The sequence below is a fragment of the Puma concolor genome, chromosome E4, assembly GCF_028749965.1.
Source record: "Puma concolor isolate L17-30 chromosome E4, mPumCon1.1.hap2, whole genome shotgun sequence".
In the NCBI taxonomy this organism is placed as follows: domain Eukaryota; kingdom Metazoa; phylum Chordata; class Mammalia; order Carnivora; family Felidae; genus Puma; species Puma concolor.
The window spans coordinates 71,113,678-71,130,825 of NC_141683.1; the positions used below are offsets into that span (position 1 = coordinate 71,113,678).

At 39.2% G+C, this 17,148-nt stretch overlaps 1 protein-coding gene across 10 annotated transcripts in view; it reads right to left on the reverse strand.

The window, feature by feature from the left end:
- The window catches only part of LOC147572807 (ankyrin repeat domain-containing protein 26-like), a 626,452-nt gene that overhangs the window by 525,966 nt on the left and 83,338 nt on the right, over positions 1–17,148 (reverse strand). Inside the window, exon 18 of one of the 10 annotated variants that reach the window (XM_086693299.1) lies at positions 15,465–15,561. The exons of 8 other annotated variants lie outside the window; for them this stretch is intronic. In XM_086693299.1, the coding sequence (XP_086549425.1) occupies positions 15,550–15,561 (12 nt within the window). In that variant the 3' untranslated portion in view covers positions 15,465–15,549. Of the gene's footprint in view, positions 1–15,464; positions 15,963–17,148 lie in introns of those variants that run through there. One more of the 10 variants, XM_086693298.1, reaches the window with a different exon arrangement.

Consider the following 17,148-nt stretch of genomic DNA (forward strand, 5'->3'; position numbering starts at 1 on the left):
TTGCACTCAAGGGGCTATACTTGAGATACCATAACCCAGGCAGCTTATCCCCACTGCACCTGATTAAGATGGTAAGATCTTGGACTCAAGGCCTGAACCTGATGCCATGATAACTGAGACTTGCAGGAGGTATTGGAGGGGGAGGGGAGTGAATGTAGTTTTCAGGTGGGAGGAATACAAACATTTGTGGCCAGTGGGTAAAGTATACTGCTTTTTAAAGGTGTCCATAGGTTTTAAATATTAATTCCACTAAAAAAAAGACCATGGAACAACCTTAGTGACTTGCTCCTAATGAACAGAATATGTGACTATGATCCTGTGTGTATTCCAAGCCTAGGTGACAAAAGGCGATTCTGCCTTGCTCTGTATCTCAGGCTGCTTACTTGGAATCTAGCTCCCCATCTAGTGAGGAAGCCTAGGCCACAAAGAGGGTCTAGGTGTGTCAGTTTCAGTGTTTCTGCTGCCTCCTGAACTGAAGTCCCAGGCAACAGGCAGCATCAACCACCAGACGTTAGTGAACAAATCTTCAAATGGTTCCAACCCCAAACCTTTCAGTTGCCCCACCTGAAGCTGAGCAGGGCAGAGACTAGCTGTCCTGGCCACACTTTTCCTAACAGATTTGTGAACAAAAGAAATCTAACCTTTGGGGAGTTTGTTAAGAAAAAAACAAAAATGATAAATTGAAATGTGGATTAAAAAAAAGAGATACATAAACTTGTATAGGAGAAATAGGTCTCCATTAAAGTAGGATGTAATAAATGTTAAGATTAATTTATTAACAACCAATGGTGCTAATGAGAAGAAGCAGATAACTAGAAGCAAGATCTAAGAAGATTTTCTCTCGGTTTTTCCCCAGCTAGGATCATATTAACTGCTCATTTTCCATATATGGCCTTTATTATGTTGAGGTATGGTTCCTCTAAGCCTACTTTCTTGAAGTTTATATCATGAATGGATGTTATAGTGTGTCAAATTCTTTTTCTGCATCTATTGCAATGATATGACTTTATGCTGTTTTGAAAATTAACATGAGGTATCACATTCATTGATTTGCAAATATTGAACCACCCCTGCAAACCAGGGATAAATCCCATTTGGTTAAAGTGAATGAATGATTTTTTTAATGTTTATTTATTTTGGAGAAGGAGCACAAGCAGGGGAGGGACAGAGAGAGAGGGAAATACAGAATCTGAAATAGGCTCCAGGGTCCAAGCTGTCAACAGAGCCTGACACTGGGCTCAAACCGACGGACCATGAGATCATAACCTGAGCTGAAATTGGATGCTTACCTCACTAAGCCACCCAGCTGCCTCTGCCCCCGGTGAATGATTTTTTAATGTATTGTTGGATTCAGTTTGCTTATTTTGTTGAAGATTTTTGCATGTTCATCAGAGATGCTGGCCTGTAATTCTCTCTGTGGTGTCTTTATCTGGTTTTGGTATCACGGTAAAGCTGGCATAGAATAAATTTGGAAGTTTCCCTTCCTTTTATGTTTTTCTGGAACAATTTGAAAAGGACAGGTTAAACTTTTTTTTTTTTTTTGTATTAGCTCTTCTTTACATGTTAAAATTTACGTCTGAAGTCATCTGGTCCTAGACTTGTGTTTGTTGAGAGTTTTTTGATTCCTGATTCAGTTTCCTTGCTGGTTATTGATTTTTTTTTTCAAATTTTCTATTTCTTCTTGTTTTACCTTGGTAAGTTATATATTTCCAGGAATTTATTCAATTCTCCTAAGTTGTCCAACTTGTTGGCATACATTTTTTCACAATATTCTCACATAAATGTTTGTATTTCTGTGGTGTTGGTTCTTATTTCTACTCTCACATTTGTGGTTTTATTTATTTTGTTTTTTTCTATTTTCTTGTTGATTACTCTGGCTAACACCTTATCAGTTTTATTAATTTTTACAAAGAACCAGCTCTAGGTTTCATTGATCTGTTCTAGTATTATCTGTTTTTTGTTTGTCTATCATTCATTTCTGCTTTAATTTCTTTTTTTAATTTTATTTTGAGAGAGACCACACATGAGTGGGGGATGGGCAGAGAGAGAGAGTGAGAGAGAGAGGGAAAGAGAGAATCCCAGACAGGTTCCATACTGCCAGCAGAGAGCCTAACATGGGGCTCGATCTCACAACTGTGAGATCATGACCTGAGCCAAAATCGAGAGTCAGACACTTAACCAGTTAAGCCACCCAAGGGCCCCCTGCTCTGATCATTATTACTTGCTTTCTTCTGCTGGCTTCAGGCTTCATTTGTTGTTCCTTTTCTAGCTCCTTTAGGTGTAAGGTTAGGTTGTTTGAAATTTTTCTTGCTCCTTGAAGTAGGCTTATATTGCTATGTACTTCCCTCTTAGGACCACTTTTGCAGCATCTCAAAGGTTTCAGACCATTGTTTTTTTTTTTTTTTTTTTTTCATTTCCATTTGTATACACGTATTTTTTTTAAGTTTCTTCTTGTATCTCTTGCTTAACCCATTGCAGTGTAGTAGCACGTTATTTAACCTGCATGTATTGTTTTTAATAATTAAGGCCTTTTTTAAAATCCATTCTTGAGAATAGTCCATGCATAGTTGAAAACAACGTGTATTCTGTTTTAAGATGGAACGTTCTGAAAAAAATCTCTTAAATCCAATCTGGTCCGCTCTGTCATTCAAAGCCATTGTTTCTTTTTCTTTTTTTTTTTTTATTAAATATATGAAATTTATTGTCAAATTGGTTTCCATACAACACCCAGTCCTCATCTCAACAGGTGCCCTCCTCAATACCCGTCACCCACCCTCCACTCCCTCCTACCCCCATCAGCCCTCAGTTTGTTCTCAGTTTTAAGGGTGTCTTATGCTTTGGCTCTCTTCCACACTAACATCTTTTTTTTCCTTCCCCTCCCCCATGGATTCCTGTTAAGTTTCTCAGGATCCACGTAAGAGTGAACACATATGATATCTGTCTTTCTCGTATGGCTCAAAGCCATTGTTTCTTTGGTGATTTTCTGTTAAGATGTATTTTTTGGTGATTTTTTTGTTAAGATATGTTGATGTAAATGGGGTGTTAAAGTACCCTATTACTGTCTTATTATCAATTTGTTCCTTTATGTTGGTTATTGTTTTATGTACTTGAGTGCTCTCATGGTGGGTGCATAAATATTTACAATTGTTAGATCTTCCTATTGGACTGTACTCTTTATTATGATACAGTAGCATTCTTTGGCTCTTGCTACAGTCTTTGTTTTTGGTTTATTTCGAGAGAGACAGGGTTGGGGAGGGACATAGAAAGGGGGAGAGAAAGTTTCAAGCAGCCTCCATGCTGTCAGCCTAGAGCCCAACATGGGGCTCAAAGCCACCAGCCATAAGATCATGACCTGAGCCAAGACCTAGTCAGTCGCTCAAATGACTGAGGCACCCAGGTGCCCCACAGTCTTTGTTTTAAAGACTCTTTTGTCTAACAAAAGTATCGCTATTTTTTCTTTTAACGTGATAAATTTTTCTCCATCCCCTCGCTTTCATTTTTTTTTTTAATAGAATTTATTGTCAACTTGGATAATATACAGTGCGTATAGTGTGCTCTTGGTTTTGGGAGTAGATTCCCGTGGTTCATCACTTATAGACAACACCCAGGGCTCATCCCAAAAAGTGCCGTCCTCAATGCCCACCACCCACTTTCCCTTCTTACCCACCGCCCCCCATCAACCCTCTATTTGTTCTCTGCATTCGAGAGTCTCCTATGGTTTGCCCCTCTCCTTGTCTGTTTGTAACTATTTTTCCCCTTCCCTTCCCCCACGGTCTTCTGTTACATTTCTCAAGTTCCACATAGGAGCAAAAACATATGATATCTGTCTTTCTGTGACTTATTTCATGTAGCATAATACCTTCTAGTTCCATCCATATTGCAAGAGATAGCACGATTTCACTCTTTCTCCTTGCCAGGTAGTATTTCAGTGTATATATAAACCACATCTCTTTATCCATTTATCAGTTGATGGGCATTTAGGCTCTTTCCACAATTTGGCTATTGTTGAAAGCACTGCTATAGACACTGGAGTACATGTGCCCCTATGAATCAGCACTCCTGTATCCTTTGCATAAATTCCCAGTAGTGTTATTGAGGGGTCGTAGGGTAGTTCGATTTTCAATTGTTTTGAGGAACCTATGCACTGTTTTCTAGAGTGGCTGAACCAGTTTGCATTACCACCAACAGTGCAAGTATCCCCTCACTTTCAATCTGCAGGTGTCTTTATGTCTAAAATGAGCTTTTTGTAGGCAGCATACAGATGGGTCTTGTTTTTTAATCCATCCTGTCACCCTAGGTCTTTTGGTTGGAGTGTTTATTCCATTCATATCCAAAGTAATTATTGACAGGTATGTATTTATTGTCATTTTACTACTTGTTTTGTGGTTGTTTCTGGAGATTTTCTCAAATCCTTTATTGTTTTTCTCCCTTTGATGTCTTTCTAATTTGCTTTAATGATATATTTGGATTTCTTTCTCTTTATTCTTTGCATGGTTATTAGTGGGTTTTGGTATATGATAAGCATTAATTTGTATGTCACCTCTTCTGTGTGTAGCAGTCTATATTAAATTGATGGTCACTTAAGTTAGAGCTCATTTTTTTCTCCTCCCCATGTTTTGATAAGCTATTATATTGTATATCCGTTTTGGGGGCATTCCTTGAAGATTTTTTTTGACAGAAATATACATTTTTACTGCTTTTACATTTCCTGCCTTTATACTGTCACTTTTGATCTCTCCTTTCCACTCAGAGTCCCCGATAATATTTCTTACAGGCTGATTTAGTGGCCACAAACTCCTTCCATTTTTGTTTGTCTGAGAAATTCTTTATCTCTCCTTCTATTATGAATGATAGCCTTACTGGATAGAGTATATTGGGCTGCAGATTCTTCTCATTCAGCACTTTGAATATATCATGCCATTGCCTTCTGCCTTGCAAAGTTTCTGTTGAAAAATCTCCTGCTAGCCTTGTGGGTTTTCCCTTGGAAGTTAATGACTTATTTTGCTGCTTTTAAGATTTGTAGCAGTGGGGCGCCTGCGTGGCTCAGTCTGTGAAGCATGACTTGATCTTACCTCAAGTCGTGACCTCGCAGTTCGTGCGTTTAAGCCCTCCAGTGGGCTCTGCGCTGACAGCACAGAGAGTGCCTGGGATTCTCTCTCTCTCTCTCTCTCTCGCTCTCGCTCTCTCTGTCTCTCACTCTGTCTCTCTCTCTGCCCTTCCCCTGCTTGTGTCTGCGTTTTGTCACGGAAATAAAAAAAACAAAAGCAAAAAACAAAACACTAAAAAAAAAAAAGATGTTAGCAGTATATTTTGCAAATTTAATTACAATATGTCTTGGGTGTTGATTTTGATGGAAGTTCTCTGTGCCTCCTGGATCTGGATGTCTGTTTTCTTCTCCACATGACGGAATTTTTCAGTTATTGTGTCTTCAAATCAATTATCTGTCCCCTTCTCTCTGTCCTCTTCTTCTGAGACTCCTATCATAGGAATGTTTTTACATTTGACGGAGTCACCGAGTGCCTTAAGTCTATTCTTGCATTGGATAATTCTTCTTTGTCTTCTTCAGCTTCACTGCTTTCATTACTCTGTCTTCTAGGTCATTAATTTGTTCCTCTGCTTCTTCCAGGTTGCTCTTCATTTTTACTGCACTCTTCATCTCTGATTCTTCAACTCTTTTATGTCTGTGGTAAGGGTCTCTCGGATGTCTTCCATTCTTTTCTCAAGGCCAGTGAATATCCTTATGATCATGGTTTTAAATTCTCCATTAGGCGTGTTATTTACATCTGTCCCATTTAGGTCTCTGGCCATGGCCTTATCCTGTCCTTTCATTTGGGATAAATGCTTCTGTCTTTTCATTTTGTCTAAGTATCTGCCAGCTTCTGTGTGTTAGAGAAGCCAGTTATGTCACCTGCTCCCGAAAGTAATGGACTTAGGAAAAAGACGTCGTGTAATGCCCAGGGTCTAGCACTTCAGGGAGTATCACCAGTGTGTGCTGCATGTGTTCTGCTCTTGTGTTCTGGCTATGCTCTCCTTTAGGCCAGTCGTCTGCAGACGCTCTCCTTGCCTGGTCTGGTGAGTGTGTGGTCCCTGGCCTGAATGTAGCGGGTTTTAACTAGGTGTGCTCTGGTCTGCTTATGAAATGAGACCTGTCACCACCTCTACTGGAACTGATGCCAAGGGAAACTCTGGTTGGGAGATGTGGTGTGGGCAGGTATTTGTCCTGGTCTTCTGGGGGAGGGGTCTGCTGTGCTGGGACTCAAGCAAGAGTGATTGAGAAAGGTAGTTCCACCAGAGTGCAAGGGGGTGGTGTTTGGTGTAAGCCAGTTAGGTAACCAGTGTTAGCAATGCACTGCTTCCTGCAGGTGGCTTTATGTTTGTGGTGAGGGGCAGGAGAAGGAGATGGTGCCAGCCAGTGGCTTTGTTCCTACAGACAGGCCTCTGAACTTTGCCTCTGAGGGACGTGCTCTGAGAAGAGCAACTAATCTCCCCACTGTGTGCCCCAGGCACTCTTCAGACCACTGTACCCGTGCTATATGTTCCCACGTTGTTTGCCTGCCCTCTGTCCATGAGCAGTGGAGTACCTCAGGGCTGTAAACCACCTAAATCGGATGCCCTTTGAAACTCCAGACTTTACACACTACTGGTTGCAAGAACTCACGAAATGCAGGCCCTCTTGTTTTCCAAGCCAGTGGCTATGGGGAAATGTTCTCTTTGTGTGTTCCCCTGTGCGTTTCTCTCTCTCACCCTTACCCACAACCTCGACTCCCTCCCCTCTGCAGAACCCAGGATCTGTTTCTCTTCTAGACGACATTTATGCATCAAGGAACTTCTGTGATGTGCCCTCTTCTCTCCCTTTTGTTGTGGAGTTTGTTCTGTCAGTCTTCAGGTCGATTTCTGGGGTTTTTAGGGTGAGCTGATTGTTATCTAGTTGTATTCGTGGGATGAGGCAAGCCTAGAGTCCTCCTACTCCTCTGCCTTCTTCCTGTCTCTAAGATCTTTTTCTAAGATTCCCTTCAATTCCAACAATTCTTACAAGTAGGCAGGAATGCCTCTTTAGAATGTCTCCTCAAGTTCAGGTAGAAGCACAGAGACATACGATTTGAAGCACAATAGTTGAAAAACTAGAAAGAGTCAATTTGATAACCAAAATTGGGCCTTTGGTCTGATTTCAATTAAAGGAAATAGGCAGCTTTGAGTATTTTTTAATCCATTGAATGCTCAATCTTCATTCTCCTTTCCTCAGTGAGGAAATAAAGAGAATGTCATGGAATCATTTTTCATCTTTTCAGTAGCAAAACAAATGTACTGTCCTTTAGCACTACTTAAATTAACTCCACATTCTGCTTTACCTTACTCCAACCTTCTTTGTGTGGGGAGGTAAGATCACTTCATCTTTGTGTTGTCCCACAATGCTTCTCCATATCATACAAGTTGGCCTCAAAAGTTTGTTGTCATTCAAATTACCAATCTAGTATTTGTCTCTGATAAATCAACTGAATACTACCGCAATTTGTACAGCTGTATTATTTTAATGATATAATGTTTATTCCATTAATTATATGCTGAGCTAAAACATATAGCTATACATATCTTTCTATTCAAGTGAAAGAAGGGGAAACAGCCTGCTGTGTTTTCCAAGAAAGTATGATCTGTGCCAAGAACAGGATTAACACCAGTGTTACACACAAGAACAAGGTCAGAAGAGGATCTCATTGTGAATTGCAAGATGATGGGTTAGCAAGATTGCTTAACAGGAAAGAGGAATAGCCTAGAGTTAATCTTTTCCTTCTTAGATGGTGAAAACTATGGATGAGTCTATGCATTATAATGAGATAATAAAATATAATGAAGTAAACGTTAGTAGACTGAGTCAAGAGATCCTATGGCCAAGATTTGATGGAAATGAAAGTGGGCAGCACTGACTGAGACACTAAAAGTTTGCACAGGCGGGGAACCTGGGTGGCTCAGTCAGTTGAGCCTCAACCTCTCAGGTCATGATCCCAGGGTCATGGGATCAAGACCCCTGTCAGCCTCCACACTAAGTTTGAAGCCTGCTAAAAATTCTCTCGTCTCTCTCTCTCTCTCTCTCTCTCTTTCTCTCTCTCTCTCTCTCTCCCTCTCCCTGTCTCTCTTTCTCTCCCTACACACCCCCTCGTCCTGCTTGTGCCCGCTCTAAAAAATATATAAATATAAATAATAAATAAATACATAAATAAATAAATAAATAAGTAAATAGAAGTCTGAACACACTAAAGAAAGAGCATTTTATCTTTTTGAGCCTGACTTCACATCGAGTCAGGGGGTCAGCAACGCAAAGGCTGGCAAAAGGGTCTTTCAAGAAACAAAAATCTTATAGGAGCAAAGTTTAGTTCTACTACACTGACTTTTTATTATTACATAAGTGACTGGTAATTTGCAAGATAACTAGGAAAAAGTTTTCATAAAATTTGTTATGGTACTGGCATAAGGACAGACATATAGATCAATGTATTAACATTCAGAATCTAAACATAAATTCTCACATTATAGTGAAGTGATTTTCCACAAGGGTGACAGACAATTAAATGGAATAAGACTAGTCTTTGTAACAAACGGTACTGGGACAAATGGATATCCACATGCAAAGCAATAAAATAAGACCTCTACCCCATAGCATATATACAAAATTAACTTAAAATCTAAGAGCTAAAATGATAAAACTCTTAGAAAAAAGCTTATGTGTATATGTTTGTGACTGGATTTGACAATGATTTCTTAGACATGACACCAAAAGTCAAAAGCAGATTAAGTTTACTTTATCAAAATTAAAAACTACTACGCTTCAAATATCACCATCAAGAAAGTGAAAAGGCAAGTGACTAAATAGGAGAAAATACCTGAAAATCCCATATCTGCTAAGGGATTTGCATGTAGGACATTTAAATAACTCTTCCAATAATGAAAAGACAATCCAATATAAAAACGGGCAAAAGAATGGATTAGTTCTTTAAAGATGATACAGAAATGGATAATAATCACGTTAAAAGGGAGATGTTTGGGGTTCCTGGGTGGCTCAGTCAGTTAAGCTTCTGACTTGGGCTCAGGTCACGATCGCACGGTTCGTGGGTTCGAGCCCCGCATTGGGCTCTGTGCTGACAGCTGGGAGGGAGCCTTGAGCCTGTTTCAGATTCTGTGTCTCCCTCTCTCTGACCCTCCCCTGTTCACGCTCTGTCTCCCCTGTCTCAAAAATGAGTAAAACGTTAAAAAAATAAAAAAAAGAAGATGTGATATATATATCACATATATATATATATATATGTGGGAGGGGCGATGTGCTAAATGGGCAAGGGGCATTAAGGAATCTACTCCTGAAATCATTGCTTCACTAAATGCTAACTAATTGGGATGCAAATTTAAAAAAAAATAAAACTAAAGATACAACAAAAAGAGTAACGCCCCCAGCCCCACCAAAAAATTTCTCAACCCAGGAAGCCTCTGGTTGGGGATTCAGGAGATAAGGACCTTCTAGAGAAGTCAGAGCAATGGACTGAGTTGGCTGAAAGCTATCTAAGTTTTTGTTTCACAGGGAACACCTTAAAGTGGCAGACAATTTCATGCCATAACCTTAATTCCTTTCTATAGGGATACACAGAAAATCCCTCGTTATTCTTTAATAAGCTTCATCAGTTTTGGATATCCTTACAAATTTTAGTTTTTGAGACCTTAAAGATTTCTTTAGGACACAGTAGCAGGACAACGCCTAGCACTCTCATTCATAGAAGATTGATCAACAGAGAGTCACGTTACTCGCATGAAAAGTTCCCTGTTACTATGTGACTCATTTATAAGACGTCTAGAAAAGAAAATAATTTTCAATGTCTCTTCAGCCACAAAAAGGACCAGTCAACAGAATGTTCTAATTCCCCTGACGGGTATAGCTGTCTAATGAAACTTGCATGTATATTATATAGCTTTTGCGACTGACAGAAACGAGTTGGTCAGTGTATCTACCTCATTGCTCCCACTTAGGATGTACAATGAGAATCCTCCAAAGGAGGGTGAGAGTGCGAGGACATTAAGTGTTCTGCTTGGAAAACAGTTGGGGTTTCACTACATATGAATAAATGAGAATCCTGAATGGCACATTAGTCTTTTCTGAGATTGAATTGTGAAATCTCTGAAAGGCTGATTAACTCAAGTGAGTGGAAAAAGAAAATGAGTTTCTGAACTTGCAATGGTAGGAGCACTGTGTTACTAGGTAAGACCCTGACAGGGCAGCCATTTCTCCTTTTTCACTGGCGTTTCTTTTCCTTTACAAAATCCAACAAAGAGAAAAGTCCATTCCCTTGAGAAGGACGTTTGCATAACGACCTGCTAGTCATTCTTGATGAAGAGAATAAATTGCACACTTGTAATTACAAATTACAACAAATCATCATTAAAATAACCCATTCTCAAACTCTCACTGAAGGATTGAGACTACAAGAGAAAGTCAGATTTCAAGATGACATGATCACTCAAAGCGTGCAGAAGTTTGAAACACGCTGAAAAATATTAGCAGACACTCTCACACATCCGTATGCCAACGTTCACAGCAGCATTATTAACAGTAGCCAAAAGGTGGACTAAACCAAACGCTCACTGTGGTATATATAAAATGTTGCTTTTTTAGACTCTCACAATGTTTTTATGAAAATCTCACTATAAACATCATTATGAGTTCAATCAATTTCATCTCTATAGAAAAATTCCATCGCTAGTAGCAAATAGCAACAACATCAACAGATTTTTCGATAAGTGAGCCTTTCCATGTGATCCAAAACATTCTTATGTACTAGTCCTAGTGAAATACGGATTCGTTTTCAGTAGGACAGACATTAAGCGACCGACTTACCAAACTTGTCTTTAACAAGTTGCTCGGAAGACTGTGAATTTGGGCCGCTTGTTGTTTGATGGTTTCTTCTGGCCTGGCATTTTGCACTTCTAGCCTAAAATGCAGATCTTAAGATAATTATTCTCACACATAAGTGTAAAACAATACCAATAATATCTGAACAAATGAGGGTCTTACAGAATTTCGTAAAATTGTGTCAAGAGGAAGATTTGGGAATTGTGCCATTTTTCTCGTGTTTTGTGGATAAGGTGCAAAATAGAGATATAATATCCCCAATTTTGCATTTCAAAATAGCTCAAAGCTGGAATTTGTATCCAACTTAACAATAATGTACTGGCATAACAAGTATATTTCTCGTACTACACTGCTTATCTGCTGTATAAATAAGGTATTTTCTGTGAGGATTAAATTATACTTTTCCATATGATCTTACGTCTTCTCCGCATATCTTATGTCCTTTGCCTCTCGATCCTTTGCTTCTTGCAACTAGAATAAAGAAAAAAAATAATTTTAACTACTGACAATCTAGTAAAACACCATCACCTGTTTTTGTAACCAAATGTTATTATTATTATTTTTTTACTTAGTGGGGCACAGAGAGAGAGAGAGAGAGAGAGAGAGAGAGAGAGAACGCCCAAATGGGGAAGGGAGTCATAGGGAGAGACAGAGAAACTTGTAAGCAGGCTCCAAGCTCAGGGTGAAGCCTGATGTGGGTCTCGGTCTCATGACCGGTCTCATGATGTGGAGTTTGGGATCATGACCTGAGCAGAAATTAAGAGTCAGGACGCTCAACCAACAAAGCCACCCAAGTGCCCCTGTAACTGAAATCTTATTGGACCCAGCCACACTCTCCCCTACACGCTGATTGATGGCTACTTTTAGGTCATAACAGCAGAGTGGAGCTGCTACAACAGAGACTGTGGCCTACAAAGCCGAAAATGTTTCCATACTATTCCAGAATAGTTTACCAAACTTACTCTCTTACAAAAACATAACGTTGTTAATGTTTATAAATTATATATGATCAGATAAACATACAAATGTATCTACTGGTCAAATGGAGGAAATATAGGAAATTACCTTATGGTAAACATTTCTGTTCTCACATTACAAGCACTACATCAACTATGATTTTAAATATTCACATAGGTGAATGACATTTCTATTCTCGTGATTATGAAACTGAACATGCTATTTTCAGTGACAACGAGATATTTCATGGAAGAGTTTGACAAGCAGTATCCTAGTAGGAGCCAGAAAGCCTGGGTCTGAATTCCCAATTCTGCTGGTTATGAGCTGTATGACCTTAAGCACAGTACCTAAAACTTCCTTGTCTCAGTCTCTAAATCTGTAAAATGAAAGTAATAACAGCACCTACTGGGGTACCTTAGTGGCTCAGCCGGGTCAGCGTCTGGCTCTTGATTTCTGCTCAGGACATGATCTCAGGGTCACGTGATTAAGCTTCACATCAGGCTCTACGTGGACAGCAAGGAGCCTGCTTGGAATTCTGTCTCTCTCTCTCTCTCTCTCTCTGTCTCTCTCCCTCTTTCTCACTCTCCCTACCTTCCCTTCCCCACAATCTGTCTCTCTCTCTCTCTCAAAATAAGGAACCTTAAAAAAATGATCTCAAAATAAATAATAATAGTATCTACCTAACTGGGATCTTGGTAATATAAATTTAGGAAATAATACATGAACAACTTAGAAGGGTACGTGGCACATAGTCAGCTCTAAGTGTATGCATTTAGCATGATTACTGTTGCTGTATTTTGCGTTCCAATACAATGAGATAGTTTAGGCAGGTGGCATGCCAATACAAGTGACCCCGTATACAAACTATACTGAAGTTATTCTTCATATCACCGCAAGTGGCAGCAAATGGGGAGGATGAGGCCCAGAGTCTCTCCTCAGTACTTCACACAACTTTCGCCAATGCCACTAGCAAACAATACTTTTTTTTTTCCTCTTATAATACTTTCAACTAACATCCTCTCTATGCCCTCAGTGGACAATGCTCACAGAGTAAAGTACAAATAGCACCACCTAGACTGAGTAGTAGATGCTTTACATGACCATCAGAGGCAAGGGAAAGCCACTGATATGGAAATAATGGAGTCTTGCTAAACCAAATGTCCTCAATCATTTCATGCCCGTACTGTTTACGTTAGGCTGCTTTAGCAGGTACTCTGGTGAAGAGATTAAGGCTTTGTGGTAACAGCATATCAGAAAAGCTGGCCCCAGAGCTTTGCAGTTGGTAAAGTGCTACAAATCTGTAAATCCCAGCACCGGCTGCATAAGGAAGAAAGATTTCAATTTCTCCTTTTCTATTAACCATTTGCTTAAGTTTGAAACTTTCTCCATCTATAACACTGCTTCTCCCCTTGCAGTGGACTCAAACATTCTTTAATGAATCATCTCATCCACAGATTCAAGTTTTCTTCACTTATTCCTTCTTTTACACTAAAATCTAACTTCCACTAAGAAAATTTGAGGGTCATAAAGGACCTTTTTTTAAAAAAAAATTATTAAAGTCTTAATCCTGCTTCACTTCTCAGCAGCAGCTGAGAAAAATGATCATACCCTCCCTCTGTGCTTCTAACCCCACCTTATTTCTGAAGGATGGCAACCCCTGACATTAAATCCTTGCCCCTTGCTATCTGTGTTTTGAATTGCTCTTAAGGCTTCAAAACCAGATTCTCTAATTCACATTTCCAGCTTTGCCCCTTTGCCTAGGCCATGTGTCCTTTTCGCTCTTCCATCTAGGTGCTCACCGACAACATCCTCAACCGCGCACTCAAAAATCATTACCTGACATGGAGTACCTTTGTAGACAGCTAATCGTGTACATTTTATTTGGACTCTTTTCGGCGTTAGAGTGTGTCTTTCTTATTGAGTCTTACGGGGCACCTTTACCCTTAGGATGCTGATGAGCGCACTTTGTCTCGCTTTTTTTATAACACAACATTTATCACAAGGGCTGGATGATCACTGGTTTGCCTTTGTTTCCTTTTGAGTAATTTCTTAGTCCATAGAGATTTCAACTTATGGAAGTCTTCTGAAGTTCCTTTCAGACGCATACTTGACTATATTATTAGGAAGGTTAAGTTGGCTACAGCTACCTCTTCTTCCCAATCCAGATTCTTCACCTCAAAATTCTGTGCATCAAATATCTTCACCCAGGTAGCCCCTGGTTTGGGGATTCAGGAGATAATGACCTTCTAGAGAAGTCAGAGCTATGGACTCAGTTGGCTGAAAGCTATCTAAGTTTTTGTTTCACAGGGAACACTTTAAAGTGGCAGGTAATTTCATGCCATAACCTTAATTCCTTTCTATAGGCATACACAGAAAATCCCTCGTTATTCTTTAATAAGCTTCATCAGTTTCGGATATCCTTACAGATTTTAGTTTTTGAGACCTTAATGATTTCTTTAGGACACAGTAGCAGGACAATGCCTAGCACTCTCATTCATAGAAGACTGATCAACCGAGTATCATGTTACTCGCATGAAAAGTTCCCTGTTACCATGTGACTCATTTATAAGACGTATAGAAAAGAAAGTAGTTTTTAATGTCCCTTCAGCCATAAAAAGGACCAGTCAACACAATGTTCTAGTTCCCCTGACGGGTATAGCTGCCTAATGAAACTTGCATGTATATTATATAGCTTTTGTGACTGACAGAAACGAGTTGGTCAGTGTATCTACCTCATTGCTCCCACTTAGGATGTACAATGAGCATTCTCCAAAGGAGGGTGAGAGTCGGATGACATTCACTGTTCTGCTTGGAAAACAGTTGGCGTTTCACTACATATGAATAAATGAGAATCCTGAATGGCACATTAGTCTTTTCTGAGATTGAATTGTGAAATCTCCGAAAGTCTGATTAACTCACGTGAATGGAAAAAAAAAAAAAAATGAGTCTGAACTTGCAATGGTAGGAGCACTATGTTACTAGGTAAGTCTCTGACAGAGAAACCATTTCTCCTTTTTCACTGGCATTTCTTTTCCTTTACAAAATCCAGCAAGGAGAAAAGTCCATTCCTTTGAGAAGGACGTTTGCATAATGATCTGCCGGTCATTGTTAATGAAGAGAATAAATTGCAAACTTGTAATTACAAATTACAACAAATCATCATTAAAATAAACCGTTCTCAAACTCTCACTGAAGGGATGAGATTACAAGAGAATGTCAGAATTCAAGATCAAATGATCACTCAAAGATTGGGGACGTTTGAAACACGCTGAAAAATAGTAGCAGGGAGTCTCACACATCTGTATGCCAACGTTCACAGCAGCATTATTAACAGTAGCCAAAGGTGGACTAAAATGCTCAATGTGGTATATATAAAATGTTGCTTTTTTTAGATTCTCACAATGTTTTTTTATGAAAATCTCACTATAAACATCATTACTTTATGAATTCAATCAACTTCATCTATATAGAAGAATTACATCACTAGTAGCAAGTAGGAACAATATCAACCAAACCTTTGCAGCAGTTAGATTTTCCATGGGATCCAAAACATTCTTATGTACTACTACTAGTGAAATACGGATTCCTTTTCATTAGGACAGACATTAAGAGATCGACTTACCAAACTTGTCTTTATCACGTTGTTCTCAAGATCTTGAATCTGGGCCGCTTGATGTTTGATGGTTGCTTCTTGTGTGGCATTTTTAAACTGTAGCCTAAAATGCAGATCTTAAGATAATTATTCTCACACATAAATTTAAAACAACATCACATACTTTCTGAACAAATGAGGGTATTACAGAAATCCTTAAAATGTTGTCAAGAGGAAGATTTGGGAATTGTGCCATTTTTCTCATCGTGTTTTGTGGATAAGGTGCAAAATTCAGAGATAATATGCCACAATTCTGCATTTAAAAATAGCTCAAAGCTGGTATTTGTATCCAGCTTAACAATGATATACTGGCATAACTAATACATTTCCCATACTACATTGTTTATCTGCTTTATAAATAAACAAGTTATTTTCTGTGAGGTTTAAATTATACTTTTGCACATGATCTTTCATCTCCTCAGCATATCTTATGGCCTCTCCATATCGTTCCTGTTCTTCTTGCAACTAAAATAGAGAAAAAATAATTTTAACCACTGAAAATCCAGTAGAAAACCATCATCTGTTTCTTTAACTAATTTTTTTTTTACTAGAGAGAGACAGAGAGAGAGAGAGCATGCAGAAGTGGGGAAGAGAGACAGAGGGAGAGACAGAGAAAATTGTAAGCAGGCTGCTAGCTCAGGGCGAAGCCTGATGTGGGGCTCGGTCTCATGACCGGTCTCATGATGTGGGATTTGGGATCATGACCTGAGTGGAAATTAAGAGTCAGGACCTCAGCCAACTAACCCACCCAAGCGCCGCTGTAAGTAAAATATTTTTGGAGCCAGCCACCCTCTCCTCTACATGCTGATTGATGGCTACTTTGAGATCATAACAAAAGAGTTCAGCTTCTACAACAGAGACTATGGCCTACAAAGATGAAATGTTTCAATACTCTTACAGAATAGTTTACCAACCATACTCTCCTACAAAAACATAACATCGTTAATGTTTTTAAATTATATATGATCACATAAATGTACAAATGTATCTATTGGTCAAATGGAGGATATATAGGAATTTACTTTATGGTAAACATTTCTATTTTCATATTCCAAGCACCACATCAACTATGATTTTACATATTCACATAGGTGAATTACGTTCCTATTCTCATGATTATGAAACTGAACACGCTGTTTTCAGTGACAAGATATTTCATGGAAGGATTTGAGAAGCAATATCCTAGTAGGGGCCAGAATGCCTGGGTCTGATTTCCCAGTTCTGCTCATTATGAGCTGTATGACCTTGAGCACACTACCTAAAACTTCCATGTCTCAATCTCTGCATCTGTAAAATGAAGGTAATAACAGCACCTACTGGGGCACCTGAGTGGCTCAGTCGGTTCAGTGTCTGGCTCTTGATTTCAGCTCAGGACATGATCACAGGGTCATGTAATTGAGCCCCACATCAAGCTCTGCATGGACAGTGAGGAGCCTGCTTGGGATTCTCTCTCTCTCTCTCTCTCTCTCTCTCCCTCTCTCTCTCTCTCTCCCTTTTTCTCTCTCTCCCTTCATGCCCTTCCCCAAAATCTCTCTGTCTCTCTGTCTCTCTCTGTCTCTCAAAACAAAGGACTTTAAAAAAGTGATCTCAAAATAAATAATAATAGTATCTACCCCATTGGGATGTTGGGAAGATTACATTAGGAAATAAT